The sequence below is a fragment of the Rhinolophus hipposideros genome, assembly GCF_964194185.1.
Source record: "Rhinolophus hipposideros genome assembly, chromosome: 17".
In the NCBI taxonomy this organism is placed as follows: Eukaryota; Metazoa; Chordata; class Mammalia; order Chiroptera; family Rhinolophidae; genus Rhinolophus; species Rhinolophus hipposideros.
In genome coordinates, this window is record NC_138063.1 from 22,088,978 (window position 1) to 22,108,504 (window position 19,527).

General features: G+C 45.9%; 1 protein-coding gene across 3 annotated transcripts in view; it reads left to right on the top strand.

Annotated features, from left to right (window-relative positions):
- Positions 1-19,527, top strand: part of LOXHD1 (lipoxygenase homology PLAT domains 1) — a gene marked incomplete at its 5' end in the record, with an annotated part of 134,435 nt that overhangs the window by 51,391 nt on the left and 63,517 nt on the right. For all 3 annotated transcript variants that reach the window (XM_081078305.1, XM_081078306.1, XM_081078307.1), the window contains 6 exons: positions 6,846-7,000; positions 8,466-8,626; positions 13,968-14,044; positions 14,900-15,096; positions 17,209-17,401; positions 19,227-19,387. In XM_081078305.1, coding sequence (XP_080934431.1) covers positions 6,846-7,000; positions 8,466-8,626; positions 13,968-14,044; positions 14,900-15,096; positions 17,209-17,401; positions 19,227-19,387 — 944 coding nt within the window. The remainder of the gene's footprint in view (positions 1-6,845; positions 7,001-8,465; positions 8,627-13,967; positions 14,045-14,899; positions 15,097-17,208; positions 17,402-19,226; positions 19,388-19,527) is intronic.

Genomic DNA, 19,527 nt, shown 5'->3' on the forward strand with positions numbered 1-19,527 from the left:
TGGGAGAAACTTTGCAGATGAAGTGACATTTGAGGCTGAATTCCCAGGCAAAGGGGTTTCTAAATTCCCTAGGTTTTTGTTGGGTAGGGATTTGACAGATAAGGAGAGATCATGGTGGGAAAGGCGGGGAAGAAGAGCATTACTATAGGTTACATATGTAAACATGTTGTAACCTTTGAAACAGTGTACAGGATGTGGGGTTAGCATAGCTGTTGTTTTTTCAATTCTGCGATACTATTAAAAAACCATTTCAACGGGGGAAAAAAACCTCCAGTGAATAGCATTGGACGACAGAGCTGTGTGTCCTTACTATAAAGTCAGGTTAATGCCTTCTAGGGGTCCTTAGCAGTACTTTGGAGCCCACACCAACGTGGCTCTCTTTCAACTGTTCTTTCTCTTATGCTTGGAACACACCCTTGCCCTCACTCACCTCTACAGGATCTCAAATCTCCTTTGTTGGTCTGGGTGCTTCTTTGTAACAGTCAATAGAGCTGGTGGCAACAACATCCCACTTCCCCAGCTGATGCCGGCGTATAATGAATACTGTGCAGGGTTTCCTGATAACCCCCAAAGTGGAGTCTTGGAGTCATGTAAAAATGAGTCAACACCAATTTAAAACCAATGCTCTAAATTTGAAATTGTGCGCTCCTAGTGTACTTCAAAAATAAGGGCCAGTCAAACAAGCAATTGATGCCATGTAGAAAGCCAAGAAGCTCCGAACTGATAAACGCAGATTGGAAGACGTGGACAAAACATGCACTGGTTCACAATTTGTTTCCACCTTGCCTTTCCCTTAGGAGCCACGTGAGATAGTAAAATCAATGAGATCAGCATTCTACCCTGCATGCCCAGCAAAAGTGATTACATGGCAGTGAGGAGTGGGCCAGAGGCCGCCGGATGCCAGTGCCGAAAGTCAGAGCTTCTTGTTAATCAGGCTGAGCTGTAGTTTTTAAATTAAAGGACAAGTGGCTCTGATACTTACCCATCTGTTTAAAATCTTTCACTGCAGATGGCTAACAATATAATTATTTTCACTTGTCCACAGACTTTTTGCCAGGAAGGAACTTGGGACCTCAGTGGTTGGTGGGATGGGAGGGACCCCCTAGAGAGGATCAGAACCCCTGAGAATTTCCAACCAGATGAATCCTAGAGCCCCTGAACAAAGAGGGCTGGAATTCCCAGGCAAAGGGGTTTCTAAATTCCCTCATCAGTTTGCTTCTGGGAATTACCTAGTAGCTACAGTTACAAAGACCAAAGTGACTTTCATCAAAACCAAGAAAGAAACGAGGCTGGTGTTCTCCCTCCCTATCGTGTTTCCATGTTTCACTGCAGTTAACTCTATTCATTCCTTTTACTGTCATTCTTTGCTTTTCCTTTTAACAAGTGCTTTTGCTACCGACACTCTTATCTTCATGGACCCACATATTTGGTGGTCAAATTTACTTCCCGCTGTCTTTATATCTCCAAAATAAAAGTGTGTATATTACTGAAAAGAAATCATTTGTACATTGAATTAAACTTCCTGGAAATGTGTCTCATTCCTGACATACTTTATCCTCATTTTCAATGGACTACCGAAATGAATAGCATGTCTATTTTTAAAAACTACAGCTTTATTGGGATATAATTCATGTACCATGCAGTTCAGGCATTTAAAGTATACAATTCAGTGGCTTTTAGTATATTGATTAAAAAATGCATCTGTCACCACGATCAAATTCTAGAACATTTTCATCCCCGTCTCCCCCCCAGAAAACACCATTCCCATTCGCAGTCACACCTGTTCCTACTCCTCAGTCTCTGACTCCTCTGACAACCAATAATCTACTTTTTGCCTCTGTAGATTTGCCTATTCTGGACATTTCATATAAATACAATCATAGAATATGTGGCCTTTTGTGTCTAGTTTCTTTCACGTGGCATATTTTCAGGGTCCATCCACACTGTAGCGTGTTTCAGTACTTCTTTTTATTGCTGAATAATATTTCATTGTATGGATAGACCACACTCAACTGCTGATGGACATTTGGGTTATTTCCACTTTTGTCTATGATGAATACTGCTTCTATGAACATTCATATACAAGTTTTTGTTTGGACATATGTTTTCGACTCTCTTAGGTATGTACCTATGAAGGGAATTGCAGGTTATATGGTAGCTCTTTGTTTAACTTTTTGAGGAGCTAGCACACTATTTTTCAAAACAGCTGCACCAATTTGCACTCCCATCAGTAAGGTGTGAGAATTCCAGTTTCTCCTCATCTTTGCCGCCACTTGTTATTCTTTTTTATTATTTCTTTTCAGGATTCTTTTGGCTATTCTAGGTCCCTTGCAATTCCATATGTATTTTAGAATCAGCTTGTCAATTTCTACAAAGAAGTCAGCCAGGATTCTGATAGAGATTACATTTTATCTGTAGATCAGTTTGGGAAGTATTGCCATCTTAACAATGTTAAGTCTCCTGATCCATGAACTTGGGATGCTTTTCCATTTATGTAAAGCATCATCAATTTCTTTCAACAGCTCTTTAGCTTTCAGAACCTAAGTTTTTCATTTGTTTTTTTAATTGAGGTATAACTAACATGTATTATATTAGTTTCAGTACATGTTTTGATATTTGTATATAATGATCACCACAATAAGTCTAGTTAACATCCATCACCACACATAGTTGCAGAATTTTTTTCTTTTGATAAGACATAAGATTTACTTCCTTAGCAACTTTCAAATATATCATACGGTATATTATTAACTATAGTTGTCATGCTGTACATTACATCCCCATGACTTACTAGTTCTTCACTTGTTTTCTAAAATGTATTCATAAGTACCTTATTCCTTTTGATGATATTTTGAATGGAAATGTTTCCTTAATTTTATTTTCAGATTGTTCATTGCAAGGGAATAGAAATACAATTGATTTTGGTATATTGATCTTGTACTCTACAACTTTACTGAACTGATTTATTAATTCTAATATTTTATAGTGGGTTCCTTATGATTTTCTATATAGAAGATCACATCATCCATGAATAAAGATAGCTTTACTTCTTCTTTTCCAATCTGGGTGCCTAATTGCCTGGGCTCAAACCTCCAGTACCATGTTGAATAGAAGTGGTGGGAGCAGGTATCCTTGTCTCATTCCTGATCTTCCGGGGAAAGCATCCAAGCTTTCACCATTAAGTATTATGTTAACTGTGGGTTTTTCATCAATAACTATTAAGAGTTGATGAAGTTCCCTTTTATTCCTAGCTCATTGACTTTTTTTTTTAATCGTGAAAGTGATTTTGTCAAATGTTTTTTTCTGAAACGATTGGATGATCATGTGCTTTTTGCTTATTATATTGATATGGTATATTACATTAATTGATTTTCAGAAGTTAAACCGAGTTGTACCCCTGAGGTAAATCCTCTTTTGTCAGTGTGTGTAATTCTTTTTATGTTGCTGGCTTTGGTTGAATATTTAGTTGAGACAATTGGCAATTGGCATGAAGCTGTGATTCGATCCGCAAATTTCTGAGCATTGGCCGTAGTAGAGGCCGGGTCGAGTAGATAGGAGGGTTGTTTGGTTTAGGCGTCCTGGGATAGTATCTGTTTTTAAGCCTAGTGAGGGTACGGCTCATGAGTGTAGGACATCTTCGGAGGAGATGTTGCATCTCTAGTCATAAGATATACCTGTCTGTAGTTTCCTTGTGATATATTTATCTAGTTTTGGTAGCAGGGTAATGCTAGCCTCATACAATGGGTTGAGAAATGTTCCTCTTTGTTTTTTTGGAAGAATTTGAGAAGAATTGGTATTAATTCTTCTTTGAATGTTTGGTATAATTCAGTGGTAAAGACACCTACGCCTGGGTTTTTCTTCATGGGTAGTTTTTTGATTCCTGATTTAATCTTTTCACTTATTTTAAGTCTATTCAGATTATCTATTTCTTCTTGAGGCAGTTCTGGTGGCCATCCTTTTACTTTCAACTTGTGTATTTGAATCTTAAGTGTGTCTCTTCTGTTAATATATAGCAGATAGTTAGACTCATTATCCATTCTGCCAATCTCTATGTAATAAAGAGTCTGACTTCTTTTTGATGTGTGACTGCTGACAGCTTTCAAACTACACCACTCCCCTCCTCTTTTCTGCCTCATATCTGGGCAATTTGATGAGAAAGCCTGGATATTCCTTCCCTTAGAGCTAGTGGAAAGTTCAAGCCACACATGTCTTTTTTTGTGTGTGTTGAGTAGATATCGTCTAGAACACCATTTTAAGTCCTTTGTTTCATACACACAACCCCCCACACACACACTCTCGTATATATGTATATTTGAGTTATTTTCTTAATAGGTGCCCAAGAAATTATAATTAATACCTTAATTCGAAACAATCTAATTCAGATTAATGCCAACTAATTTCAATAACGTACAACTTTGCTCCAGTATAAATTTGTCCCGTTCCCCTTCTTTTGCACTATATTGTTTTACAAATTACATCTTTCTACATTGTAAACCTACCAATGCAGTTTTATATTTATTGCTTTATGCAGTTGTCTTTCATATAAGATATGAGAAGACAAGAGTTACAAACAAAATTGCATGTATACTGTCTACATATTTACATATCTCATTATTTTCCTGGCATTCTTTATTTGTTGGGGTGAATTCAAGTTACTCTCCAGTGTCTAAGGTGAAAGATTCCCTTTAACGTTTCTTGTAGAGTAGGTCTGCTACTGATGAGTTCTTTCAGTTTTTGTTTATCTGCGAATTCCTTAACATCTCCTTCATTTTTTTAGATTGACATTTTTAGAGCAGTCTTAGGTTCAGAGTAAAATCCCCCCTGCTTCACGGGCTGCTTCTTCTCATCTGCGTTGCTAGCTTCTCCTGGGGTTGACCTTTAATGCTATTGTCCCTCTACAATCCTTCTCTACTGTCTCTCTATAGGGGTTCTAACCTGGTTCCATGGCTTTCAATGGAATCTCTATGTCTGTGCTGACCAAAGTCATGTCCATCCTGACCCTCTGGATACATATTCAACCGGCATCTTGACCTCTCTCGATGAACATTGAATAAACATCTCAAATGTATAATGAGTAAACAGAACCATTGAGCTCTATCTCCAAACCCATTTCCCCTCAGGCAGCTCTACTTCTTATTGACAACATTACCTAGTTGCCCAAGCCGAAAACGTAGGAGTCACCCCTGATTCCTCTCTTTCTCTCAATTACCTATCCAATCTATCACCAAATCCTGTTGGTTCTACCTCAAAAATATGTCTCTAATCTACTGGCTTCTCTCCATATACACTATACCACCTGTCCTAGGGTATCCTACTCTCTTTCCTAGGCTACCGTACTTATTCCACTAATGGGCCTCTCTGATTCACTTCTTCTTCCCCTACAATCAATTCTCCACATGGGAGCCAGAATGCTCTTTAAAACATGGATCAGATCAAGTTACTTTCTTGCTTAAAGCCCTCTAATGGCTTCCTGTTGCATTAAAAGCAAAAACAAAAACAACGGAAGCCACACTTCTTACTTCGACCTGTTACATATCACGTGTCTGACCCCTGTCCACCTCTGGGCCTCTTCTCATTCCCCTCCACTCATCCACTCCCTCTACTCCAGCCACACTGGCCTTTTCTCTACTCCTGGAACACATGTTGCTCATCCCCAAATTGGGGTCTGCACTTAGTAGCACTCTCTTCTCTCAGCATTTCCTGTGGCTGACTCCTAGCATTATCATTTTAGCTCAAACGTTATTTCCTTGCAGCAAGCTTGTCTGCACTGTAAATCATCTTCACCCCCTCGCCACACTCCTCCCACTTCCATCACACTCTGCGGCATCACTCCATTGTGTTATCTTTGTTACAGGTATAACTCAGAAATTTTCCTGTTCATAATTTTTTATGATTTTACTATCCAACTCTCCTCTCCATGCTTCCTTCATTTCTTTTCTTTTTTCCATCTTCCTTTCCCATGTAAGCTCCATGGAAGCTGGAGTCTGCCTATCTTCCTCACTGCTGAATCCTTGTGCTTATAATGGTGCTTCATACCTACTAGGCTTCAGTAAACAGATATGGGGCAAATGCATGAATGAATGAATGAATGAATGAATGAGTGAATGAATGAATGAATGAGGGAATGGATGAATGAATGAATTTCACTTTCCAGCTTATTTTGAGTGAGAGGTAAGGCTGTGATGTGCAGAGATGGAAGTCTGCCTCCTTCACTGTACATTTTCGACATGGGAGAAGACTGCTACCCATCCCGTTGTGGCTGCATTTTGTGCCTTTTTCTCTGTTCCTCTTCCTGGCATGTCCTTAGCGCTGGAGAGTTCTGAAAATAAGGGAAGATTCAGTTCTGATTCACAAAGAAAATATATCTCACTTGGGAAGACAAGACCCGTATGAATTGGAGAACAACCAAAGGCAAAAGAGTCTACTGATTTGGATGGAATCAAATGCCAACATGTTTGAATTACACTTGTGGTCCCCAAGCACTGCTAACTCCATCTGAATCTCCTGGGGGAGCTTGTGAACAATGCAGTTTTAGGGGTCCCACTTCTGAAAACTAAGATTTGTGAAGTCTGGAGTGGGGCTCTGGAATCTGAATTTGTTTCCCAGCAGATTCTGATGATGGACTAGAATTGGGAACCTCTGATCTGCCTGGGAAAGGGATTTGCAGGTTTGCAGGGACTTGACTGGTATGAGATAGGATTTGGAGAGCTGGGTGAAAGAGCAAGGTCAGCCCAGGTGAGAGCTGGTGGGAGAGGAAGAGTCATTGCTTAGACGTAGGGAGCAGCAAGGCCAGTGCCGGGGAGCAGGGGCTGTCAGCCAGTGCTGTTCCTCTCTCTGCCTGCCAGTGGCCCGGTACCGTGTGACTCTGTGCACTGGGGAATGCGAAGGTGCAGGAACAGACGCCAACGTCTATCTCTGCCTTTATGGTGACGCGGGGGACACCGGGGAGAGGCTGCTATTCAACTGCAGGAATACCGACAACATGTTTCAAAAAGGCAATGTAAGTGGCACCGGTGCACCACCCCCCACCCCTAGTGCCACCCCCACCCCCTCACCGCGCCATTCCCACTCCCTGGTCTTCCCTGCTCTAAGTAGAGCTGACAACTGTTACTGAGCAATGAGAGAGGCTTACTCTGGGTGAGGGGAACGGGGACCTAACATGCATGACTCCTAGGACTAGCCAGCTGGGAGCTGGAGAGCCACTCTAGGGGCATCTTGGTCCCTTCCCCACCCCTGAGCTTTGAGAAGGACAGGAGGATGTTAGGGAGGCAGGAGCAGCACCTTTCTTCCCTCAGGGGTGGGCAGGCAGGGAAGGAAGCTGGGCACCTCACCTACAGATTGGAGGCACCAGCTAGCGGAAAGCTGGGACATCTGAGGGCCAACGTGGGAACTTTGCGTCCCGTACTAGACATGACCCCTGGGAGCACCTTTTTTGTTTCCTTTCTGAAAGAGAAACCAGGAAAGACACCAAACCTGGGGGTGGAAGAACTTGATTCTGCTCTTAGCCTCATAACAAATGTACTGGAGTTTCCTCTGTCTCCCAACAATCCAATGGGTTTACTGAGAGGCCATGTAAAGCAATGGGGGCAGGAAGATCTGGGGGCAAACCCAGCCTGGGCCAATCATTCCATTTCCCCCAGCCTCAGTTTTCTCCTTTCTAAAATGTGGGAAGGGACGCCTGCCTGTGGCTGGCTGTTTTGAGGATTCAGGACGGCAGATGCACTTCCCTGCTTGTGGACCTGGCCCAGCGCACACTAGGTGTACAGTACGGAATCCTTGTCGCAATAATGTGAGGCTCACGGTTGCTGTCCCCGTGAAGGGGAGATGCAGACTGTCGCCACATAAGCCTCGCTCCTTTCGTTCCTCGGAGGCTCTTTCCTTGGCAAGAGCAGGGCAAGACCTGGAATGTGGGTGTAGCTCTGTCTCCATCCTTTTTCTCTCTCTTCCTTCTACAGCTTTTGACTCCTTTGTCCTTCAATCTTACCCTGTGTGATCCTGTCCCTGGAGGCCCCAGGTATGCTCATGGAGACTTGGCACCTCTCTAGCTCCTACTGCATTTCGGCTGCCTCTTTGGCAGACAAAACTTGTGAAATTAGCAAGACCCCTGGTCGCCCCAATCAAGTCTAATGACTCCCCTTCTCTAAAGAGACCGGTATCCTCCTAGCAGGGAGCCTGAAGAGATTAGAAAAGCAATTCCATCATAATCAATGGTTAGTGCTTGCCAACAGCTTACCGTGTTCACCCTCCAGGGGCATCAATCTTTTAGAAGCAGATCTGAGGGAATAGCCGTTGTTTGTCCAAAAACTAGAGATCTCAATTGTTGGGAACTTGACATCGAATGAGAGAGACTCCAGTGGGAGAAACTGGGGCTCTGGGTTTGCTGATTTCTAGGTCCGCGTCTCCATTGGGTGTTTGGGACCCAGGGGAGCCACTTCCAACTGGACTTGCTATCTTCCCCTCTAAAGGTTGACGAGTTCACCATTGAGTCCGTCACCCTGCGAAAAGTGAGGCGGGTGAGAGTCAGGCATGATGGTAAAGGCGGAAATAGCGGCTGGTTCCTCGAGCGGGTGCTGGTGAGAGAGGAGGGCCAGCCTGAGGACGACAACGTGGAGTTCCCATGTCTCAGGTACGCGAGTCCTGCTTGCTTTTAATTTTCTCCAGCTTAGGGTATGGGTCCTAGTGTGGGGAAGACCCAGTTCTATGACCAGGACCAGGGAGCCAATTAGTGGCTTAAGGATATCTGTGCAAGGAAGAGGCGGCCCTGCTGGCGGTGCTTGTACCTTCTCCCCACTCCACACGTGAGCGCACACACGGTTGGGTGCCCCAGTGTGTGGCTACTGTGTCCATTAAAGTTCCAAAATGTCAGAAGTTTTTAATAATAAAATATGACAATTCCGGAATTTCGCTGAGAATTATTTCAGAGAATTAGCTACGAGCTGTATCAAATTTTTGCATCGTAGGTCGTTTTTTCGAATTTGGATAATAGCCTTCCAAGCACAACTTTTCCTAGTTAATATCTATTTAAGACATCTTCCTTTGTTTTCATTTCCTTTCCCCAGCTTACTAGTGAGGTAAAGTTTCTGTTCTCTTTTTTCTCAAACATTTGGATTTCCTTCACAGCCAGTTTGGGCTCCCATTGACTTCTAGAAGTTCTTGAAAGAGACATTTTTAAAACAAGGGACAACATGAGTGTTTTTGTGCTGCTAGTTGGCCTTTCACATTTACCTCTGGCAACAGCTGGGAGGTGTACCCAGTATGCTTAACTTGAGGCTTAGGACCGGCTGGTCTCTGCAAATCCCAGGTCCAGACTGAGTCCTGCACCTGTCCTGTGGATAAGGTGCAGCGTGTCCATGCCCACTTCGTTAGGGCTGGCCCAGGTTTGTGATGGTGGCTGCACGAAGTACAGCCCTCTTTGGAGTGGGTGGGGCAAGCTGCCCAACAGCCCAGCCATGAATGCATGATTCTTTCTCTGTCCACACACACAGATGCCCTCATGTGCACACATACACGCACACAGACACGCCTTTGCTACAGGTGTATTGCTTACTATCCCATGAGCCAAGGAAGAGTTTCCCAGCCATGGAGGGCCACTGGGATGACCCCATGGGACAATAATTGTGAAACTTTTGTGTCCATGACAAAGGTCTCTAACAGTCTTCAAAGTGTAGCCACTGTTCTAGTATTACAAGGGATTTCATTAAAAAGATAAGTAATGACAGAGGCAGTTCCAAATCAGTGGCACTAATAGACAGAAAGAGGCTCAGAGCAAGGGTTAAGCAGGCCAAGGAAGGCTTCCAGGAAGAGGTGGAACTGGACCTCCACCTGGAAGGAAGATCAGAGTATCCATGGATGGAGAAGAGAAGCCTGTGTGGATCATTCAGGCTGAAGAAGAGACATGGGGCTGAGAAGGTTGGCAAGGGGTATCCTGACACATAGAGAAGAAGCAAGAAGAAGGATGGGGTGGAACAGCTCGGGTCTCTCTTCAAATCGATCACTGTCTCACTTGGCCCCTAGTGAACGTGGATGCTGGATGGAACAGCCATCATTGTTTTATTCCCATGCACTCAAAAAGTACTTATTAAACACTCACTATGCACTTGCTTCCTGTTCTCATGAAGTTTATAGCCTGAAACATAAACTAAACTAACCTAAACAATAAGCAAGTGAATAAGCAAAGCAGTAATTGCAAATTCTTGAGGAATGGGATAAAGGAAGTGTCCGATGGTTTCAGAGGCTGATGGGATGTGGCCGCACTGAAACAGGCTGGGTTAGAGATGGAGATGGTGGGTAAGGTCTGTCTGCAGAGGGGACATCTAGGGTGACTTCCTGAGGAATGAAGAGTGTCAAGGAAAGAGCTTGAGGGTTCTAGAATTTCAGTCAGAACGAAGCACAAAGGAGAAGGCCACCAGGTGGGGTCAGAGGTGGACAGAGGCCCATGTCAGGCAGGGCTTGGTGGGGCCCTTCCATTTTAGGAAGTTCCTCTGCTTTTTGGGTGGACAACAGGCTGTAGGGTGTCCCGTGAGGAAGCAGGGAGACTGGTAGGAGAATTTGAGGGGTCTATGCGTATTGGTTTGTGAGGGCTGCAGTAACAACATACCATGAACTGATTGGTTTAAACAACGGAGTTAGTGTCTCACACTTCTGGAAGCCAGACGTCCAAAATCAACATGTCAGCCTGGCCGTGCTCTCTTTGAAGGAGCTCTGAACAGGTTCTGCTCACGCCTCTCTCCTAGCTTCCGGTCGCTGCAGGTGCTCCTTGGCTTGTAGGTGGCTGTCTTCTCCCTGTGTCTCTTGACAGTGTCTTCCCTCTGTACACATCTGTGTCTGTGTCCAAATTCCCCCTTTCTGTAAGGACACCAATCATGTTAGATCAGGACCCCCCCCCCCCCGTTTTAACTTGATTACCTCTGTAAAGATACTATTTCCAAATAAGTTCACATTCTGAGGTACTGGGGGTTAGGACATTAATGTATTTTGGGGGGGGGGAGAGGGAACAAAATTCAACCCATAACATGGCAGCTTGGTCCTTGGTGGTGGCAGTGAGGTGGGGAGAAGGGGCTACAGCAAAGATGGATCCTGGAGATAGAGTTCATTGGAGCAGCCAGAGAGAGAGAGAGGGAGAGAGAGAGAGAGATTGGAGGATCCAGGTCTCTGCCTTTGGTAAGTGGGTAGGTGTCAGGCTCTCTGCTGAAATGGGGAGCCTGAGAGGTGGGGACATCCTGAATTCTGGAGGTCTGGTTGGGGCATGTTACATTTGAGATGCCTGTGAGTTGAGTAGGCGGAGTCGGCCTTGAAAAATCAATTCAGGAAACGAGAGCTTAGAGGTGAAATTTTAAGGCAGAGAAATGGACGGGATCCTTTAGGAAGAGCGTGGGTAAAGGAAATGGTGAGGACTAAGCACTGAGACAGGTCAGGAAGAGAAGGGGAACCTGGGAAAGGGATGAGGAAGTTGTAGTGTCCACATGCATGGAGCTTGGGACCAGGAGGGGACCAGAGGGAGCTTGGGACCAGGAGTCTCGCTGCCTACTTGCTGTGTGACTTTAGGAAAATCTCTTAACTTCTCTGGTCTTCTGTGCCTTCCCGACCAGCATGATGATGACGGTGAGGGTGAAATGGGGTTCCACTTGGAAAGGAGCCAAGTCTGCCGAAGGTGGTGCCAAGGCCAGTGATGCTGGCTGCAGGGCAGGAGGAGAGCTGAGGCCCCCAAAACTCCAAGAACTCACCCTGCCCCCAAACACTTCGTGCACATTTTAGAAAATAGATTCTGACATCATTCTGAGGCATGTGGTGATGGCATTTGCTGACTGAGGACCTAGGAGAACTTTGAAGAGCCTGGAGGTAGAGCCTGAGCTCACACACTGCTTCTTTTTTACCTGAACTATTATTTTAATTCCCTGGGAGAAAGGGACAAACCAGGCCTATTTTTCAAAATGTCTCTGCCAGGATCAGGGAGTGCTAAGCATTTTAGCTCTGACAGGCGTGTGTGTGTGTGTGTGTGTGTGTGTGTGTACATACGTGTGCATACTTGCATGTTCTTGCGAGCCCAGGGAAGGAGTCATAAAACCACCAGCAAATGGCCTTAGCCATTTAGTAACATCTCACTCTGAAACTGGGCTGAAGGGTTTGAAGCTGAAAGAAAAGGCTATATTGGGAAATATCTATTAATATCCTTCAAGTATTTAGGTGGAAGCTGAAATGACAAGTCATGGTTTCCTTTTACTGCTGGGGAGGGCCTGGGGACAGATAGGTGATGGAAAGAATGAAAAGAGAGCAGGTAAGATTTTCCTCTGGCTGTGGGCTGGCTGGTTTTCCATCCTTCCTGTCTCTGGGAATGTGTGGCCAGGGCTGCTTCTCAACATTTTCCTCTGTAGTCTCCATGTCTGTGGGAGATGCCAGAGTGACCTCAGCAGGACAGACAGAGGGGGAGGCTCCTACTGGGTTGATTTGAGGGGCTCTAGCCCGCAGTGCCCTGCTCCCAAATAAGTCTTCCTTCCCCTTTGGTGCTGTCATCAATGCCTGGAATTGCCCAATTGTATCTTCGTGTTTTGGAATAGCAAATGTTCTTTTGTGTTTGAGGTTCACAGCACCCAAGCCCATGGGAAGTGTAACAATTTAGTTGTCAGCATCACATTTTCGTGCTAGCTAACAGCCAGCTGACGGCAAGATGCCATCAGAATGTAAGATCATGTTCTTGGGGAAGGAGGAAGTGAGGGATGGAGAGAAGGGCTGGGGAGACCACTGTGCTGCCTGCTTTGACCCCGGGATAGGGGCAGTATATTGGCTGAGAGAACTGCCAGTAGGCGGCCTGAGCTCCATGTCAGAGGGCTGGAGAGGAGGCAGTGCCTGGGCTTCCTCTGATAGTCCTGTGGCCCGGGAATTGTCCCCCTCTCAGGAGTATAACACGGGTGGGCTGCAAAGACAAGGAACAAGGCATCGAAAAATACAGATACTTTGGTCAAGATGCAAGTGTCTTGGTTTCCCCGTTGCCCTGGAGAACACCAAAAATGTCTCTTCTGCTGCCATTACCCTCTATCAGAGATCATCTTGAGTACTGGGGCCAAGGCAACGTGTGCTTGTACGATTGTCTGATTTCTCAGGCTGGGTCTCTGTGCTCAGTGGGAAAGGGTTTTCAAGTGAATTCGTCTTTGCTAGTGGATGACCAGCAGAGAGCTGCTTCCATAGCCCACTGCGGCGGATTGACGAGTGACAGCTGTCCACCTACAGCTCTCCAAGGTCCACAACAGCTTCTCCTTGCTGGCAAATCTCACTCGTCCTTAAGAACTCAGATCAAAGCCCCTCCACCATGAGCCTTTCTTATTTCTCTGCATTCCTGCCACATTTATGTTGATCCATCTGCCATTTTTGTCTTGGTCTTCAATGCCTCAGCCAGTCTTTCCTGTCTTCTAACCAGAAGGTCCTCTAAGAGCTGGGCTGTGTCTTGTTTATCCCTAGTTCATCTCCTCCGCCTCTCCCCACCCCAGAGCCTTTAGCACAGTACCACTCACAAGGTAGCTCTTAGAAATAAAAGGTGGTTGTTTTTGTTGATCATGGTGACATGGCTCTTCATGGCTTTTCGGACAAACTTGTTTACCATGACTGCCAAGGCCCCACAGCAAAGGACCCTTCCACCATTCCATCCTTATCTGCCAGCTCTACCCTTCGCTCACTGCACTCCATCCACACTGGCCTGCAGTCTACTTATCCCAGCCTCTGTTGTTCCCTCTGGAGGGCCCCTCCCTCTTCTCCTCATTAATTCCTTGTCACCCTTCTAGTTTCAGCCAAGTATCACCTCAGGGCAAGTCTCCCTCTGCCGTATGGGTTGGGATCCTTTGTTCTGAGCTCTACAGAACGGTTTCCTTTGCTGAGTCCAAAGCACTGGCCTCCCTAGTGACTCTGCACAAATTGTGTGCTGGTTGGTTGTCTGCCTGCCCCACTCAACTTGCTAATAGCCTTTTGTTTGCCCCCAGGTGGCTGGATAAGAATAAGGATGATGGGCAGGTGGTCCGAGAGTTGCTACCCAGTTACAGCAATGCAACACTCAAGAGTAAGTTGTCCTGATGACCAGGTGATGGGGGTTCCCTTGGCAAGACAGGCACCCTCCCTGGGCTACACAGAAGCCAACTCTTGGAGAAAACATGTGCTTGTCACCTCATTCCGCAGAGGCACCACTGGGGAGCGGGAGAGGAAGAGGATTTGAGGGAAACCTCTTGTTTGTCTGCTCTGCACACACAGACTCTTTGTGGCCTTGGGTGTGGGGCCCTAAAAGCATATGGACCTCTAGTGATGAGAGTAACAAAAGCAATAATACTGGCTAAAAGGGATTCTGCTTTTCCTAGATGATGCAGACCTTTGCGGGTGATAAAATGCAGTAACATCAGCATGGTGCCCTAGTTAAGAGCAGGGAGCTCGAGGTCCACAGTAGGACTTCACTCCTGGCTGGCTATTGGCCAACTGTCGACATCTTGAGCCAAATACATAGGCACCTGAGGCTCAGATTCCTGCTTTAAAAAGCTGAGATCAAAATTCTTAACAATAAGACTGTGTATATAATGTACTAAACACTATTTGTAAAGGTCCATGCTCCGTTTGCCCCAGTTTCCTCGTCCATCAAATGAGAAATTGGACAAGGTGTTTGCTTGCTTCAAATTCTTTGTCTCTTACCTTTGGTATTGCATGGCTTCCTCTTCCCAACATGTTCACACCTTGTGGGGCAGGTCAAGCAGGTATCGGGATTTTGAAGTCATAGATGAAAGGACTCCACAGAGATGGAGAGAGCCCTGTTCCAAGTCACAGGGCTGCTTAGAGAGAGCAAGCGCCCACCCCTGGCTGCAGACCGCCCTCCTTCCCGACAGCCCTGTATTAAACTCCTTCCTTCCTGCCCCCGCCTTGGACTGTTCAGACTTCCGCTATCACATCAGCTTGAAGACGGGGGACGTCCCTGGGGCCAGCACAGATTCCCAGGTCTACATCAAGCTCTATGGGGATAAATCGGACACGATCCAGCAAGATCTTCTTGTCTCTGACAACAACCTGAAAAGCTATTTTGAACGTGGCCGGGTGGATGAGTTCACCCTCGAGACCCTGAACATCGGAACTGTAAGTCTCCTTCCCAGGACCACAGGACATCATCTCACCCATTGCCCTGCAACACACACACACACACACACACAAACACACACACACGCACACACAGCCCTACACATGGATGAACCCATTTTGAAGGGGGAAAAAAATACCCACTTGGGGTTTGTTTTCCAGCTGTGACTTAGAGCAGCCAAAGATATGCGAACAGTGGTTAAGCTTCCAGAGTCTCTTTGGGGATGGAATGCGTATTTTCAGTTGCTGTAGTCCCAACATTTTCTTTACCTCCATACCCAGGACCAGTGTAGCTGGGTCTCAGACACCAGAGAAGGGGACCCTGGTATGGGTGCCAGGAGGAAAAGGAAGAACTGAGAAGAGGGCCTGAATGTAATTCCCAATTCCAGACTTGAGCGTACATCAGCATTCTGCCCAGGAAGCTTGTGTCCACACACACTGCCAGGCCACACCTGAGAAATTCTGCTTTCGAAGAGGGGACCTGAGAGTCTCCCTCCACCAGGGCTCCAGGTGGCCCAGCCACAGGCGGTCTGAGCACTTCATCTGGAGAAGCACGGGTCTAACTCTCTGAAATTGAGGTTGGAAATGTTTCTAGAAGTACCTGAGCGGGGCTTCGTGTGAACACCTGCCCCTCTCGGGGTATTGCTTGTTGATATTTCAGATGGTGACAAGCTTCCTGCCTGCGACCTCCACTTTCCTGCCCCTCCCTCTCTCAGGGAACATCACCCTATTTTAGCTGATCCATCAAAATACACTCTAGAGAATGACCTCATGTCAGTCATGTATATTTTGATGGGATTGAGCTTAAATCAAGCTTTTTTTAAAATCAAAATGTATTCACATTTTAAGTTGAACTAATAATTGTAGAGTGAAATCTTGTTCCCTTTACTAAGGATTTCTGGCAGCAGCCAGCAGATAATTTGGACATCTGAAGGAAGGGGGAGGGCATTTGGGCCCTTCCTTGTATTTTGGAAGGCCCCTCGACAAGCAGTGTGGGCCAGTGATTGGGAGTGTGGACTCTGGCTGAAGACTGCCTGGGTCTGAGGTCTGATGATTCCACTTACCTGCCATGTGTAATTTACTTAATCTCTGTGTGCTTCAGTGTTTTTATTTATGACAAAAAGGATCCTAATGGGATTATTATTACCATTAACTATGTTAAATAACACCCCCATGCGCATAGTAAGTGCTCAATAAACGCAAGCTGTTATTGACTGAACCATTGCTTCAAGTCTGGTTCCAGGTGTTGTGGAATTAAAAGACAGTCCCTGCCCTTAAGGAGCTTCCTGTCATATCAGGTAGACGACACCTGTCCCTGTCCTTACTCTGTCAATGGTTCCTCTTCAGGACTGTCACAGTCCCAGTACCACAGAAAGACAATGAAGCTCTCCCATGTTCCTTGGCAAGCACCCAAAGGGTTCTCAGACTATGTTTGTAAACATAGCTGGTTTCCTTCCAACAATTCCAGGGGACCTGGCTACATGCATTCAGCTATAATGACGTTTCTGTTACCAGCTGCAAAGAGGCATTTTAGTACTCATGAGAGTGAGAGTAGGGCTCATATGGACAATGTTGTAAATCTGGTGTTTTAGCACCAGACTCGTGGCTAACATCACCCCTCCAAACCATCACAGAGAGAATCTAAGGGGCTGCAAGGGATCTAGGCCATCTGATAATCCCATCTAATGTCGGAATTGCCCAGTATACAGCCTTTCAAAAAAAAAAAAAGTAGTTTGAATATCAAAGAGCCAAGTACGTATAAGGACGTACACCACCAAACATTATTAAGTATACGCTGGAGCTTTCAAAGTTCATGCCACACCTGTCCCCTCACTTGCTTCTCACGACTTCCCTAGGAGGTGAGCTGGGCTAGAGGAGGCAACGGGCTCCAGGCAGGAGAGATGGTGCACTGCCCCCCCCCCGCACCCCCCAGCCGGCTGATGGCAGTCAGGACTGGTACCCACCTTCCTCGTGCTGGGCCTCCCTCTCCTGAGGAACTGGGATGGGGTTGAGGAGAGCAGTTTGTGCAGGTGTTTGGGGAGGTGGGGATGGGGGCATGGAGGTTTCTAGGCACTGCTCCTTGTTCACCCACACTCCTGGATTTCCTTCCAGATCAACCGACTGGTGATTGGGCATGACGGCTTGGGCAAGCGCGCTGGCTGGTTCCTGGGCAGTATGCAGATCCGTGTGCCCCGCCAAGGCAAGCAGTACACCTTCCCTGTGAACCGTTGGCTGGACAAGAACAAGGCCGACGGGCGCCTGCAAGTGGAGCTCTATCCCAGCGAGGTTGTGGAGATCCAGCAATGTATGGAGGTGGCGGGGCTGGGGCTCTCAACATTGTTCTCCTGTGGGCGGGCTGGTGGGGAAGGAGGAGGGGCTGTGGGGTGAATGGGGTCTTGTCTTCAGGGGGAAGCTGAGGGGGGATAATGACGGCTTCCAACTGCCTCTGGTACCATGGTTCTGGGAGGGAAGAAGGGCTCATTGTACAGATGGGGAAACTGAGGACTCAAAGGATGACACATTTTGTGCTGGGCTACAGGTAGCAAGTGACTTTATTAAGAAATGTATATTCTCAGCCCTGTGTACAAGAGAACAGAGTCCAGGTCTTCCCTGGGAAGACTGGCTGAGGAGAGAAAGCTGTTTATTCATTCATTGCTTCAATAAATATGTGTCACATGTTTCTCTGAGCCAGAACCGCCCTAAGCTCTGTGGAGGCAGCCATGAGCAAAACAGACCAAAGCCTTGCCCTTGTGGACGTTACATTCCACCAGGGAGACAAACAATAAATATATCCTACAATGCCAAGTAGAGCTATGAAGAAAATGAAGCAGGATGAGAGGTTAGCAAAGGTGTGTGTGTAGGGGGGGGGGTGGACCTTTTCGGACACGGTAAAGGTGAAGTTTGAGGTGATCTGGCCACCCATTGCACATGATGTGACAACCATGGGTATGGCAGGGCTCAGAGAAACAAGAGGTTATCTAGAGGGTTAGGAAGACCGTGGAACAAAACCTGGCACAGGGAATGTCACTTCTCTCTCCTCTGTGCTTCCATACTTTCCCTGACATCAACTGCCCAAGGCCCACTCTCACAAGTAGCTTTCCTGAGAAAAAACCCCAGTAGCAACGCAGCTCTTCCTCTTCCGCAACTCTTTGTGTCTTTTCGTGTGTGCATTTTCTCTCCCCAACTAACCGGCAGGTTCCTTGAGGTCTGTGTCACATACACATGCTTTGTAATGGTACCTGCCAGTGTGAAGAATCAACCCCTCCCCTCTTTTTATTAATCAGGACTTAATTTCCATCAGAGTAATACAGGTATTAGTTAACAAGATAAAGATAAAAAGCAGTAGCTCCCTTCCTCTTACCCCATTCGCCTTCTTCAGAGGTAACAACTTGTAAATTACTTTAGTTTTTCCTCCTGAAATTTATCTCCATATTTTTAACAATGAGCATAAATCAATTTCTTGACTCTTCAGTCGTGGACATTAACTATTCACTTCCTATCATGGAAGAGGACGATTTAGCTCTTTCAATGTGCATACATATGCGTGCATGTGTTTGCGCACATACAGATGTCCGCTCCTTCCAACCTACGACAAAATTAAATCGGTATTCAATTTTTACATTATTATGATTATGCAAATATTATTCACTGCTGAGCTATTTACTGCATGACGATCACATGTCATCTTTTGTACAACTTTTTATTTTTTCTGGAGTTAGTGATAGCCTCATTTTTTTTCATTTGTATTGTTTTCTATATACCACTTTGTATTTCTATGTACCCACCTACCTATATTAGTGTGTTAGGGCTGGTATATTGACTACTCTGCATTCCTGCTTCCAGAAGACACATGTGGTGCAGTGAATGACTGGGTTTTGGAGTCTGATTGCTTGAGTTTGCCACTTCCACTCCCTGGTCTTTTCCTCTGTGCCTCAGTTTGTCCACCTGCAAAATGGAAATGATGGTACTTACTCATCATATTGATGAGAGGATTAGATGAGATACTACGTGTAAAACACCAGACACATGGTACCAGCTCAGGAGATGTTTGTTTTATTATTTTCATTGTTAGTATGACCATAATCGATACTACTGCTAAACGTGCTATTTCTCCCCTTGTGTCCACCCAGTGGTCCACTATGAGATTGAGATTTGGACGGGGGATGTGGGCGGAGCATGCACCACTGCCCGCGTCTACGTACAGATATTCGGCGAGAAAGGCAAGACAGAAGTTCTCTTCCTCTCCAGTCGCTCCAAAGTTTTTGATCGGGCCTCCAAGGACACGTTCCAGGTGTGTGGGGGTAAGGCAGCGGGGATGCCAACAGCGGGCCCAGTGGATGCCTGAAAATGAAGGGATTGGACTAGATCAATGGTTCTCATCTCTGGATTCTCATTAGAATCACCTGGGAAGCTTTAAGAAAAAAGTGCTGC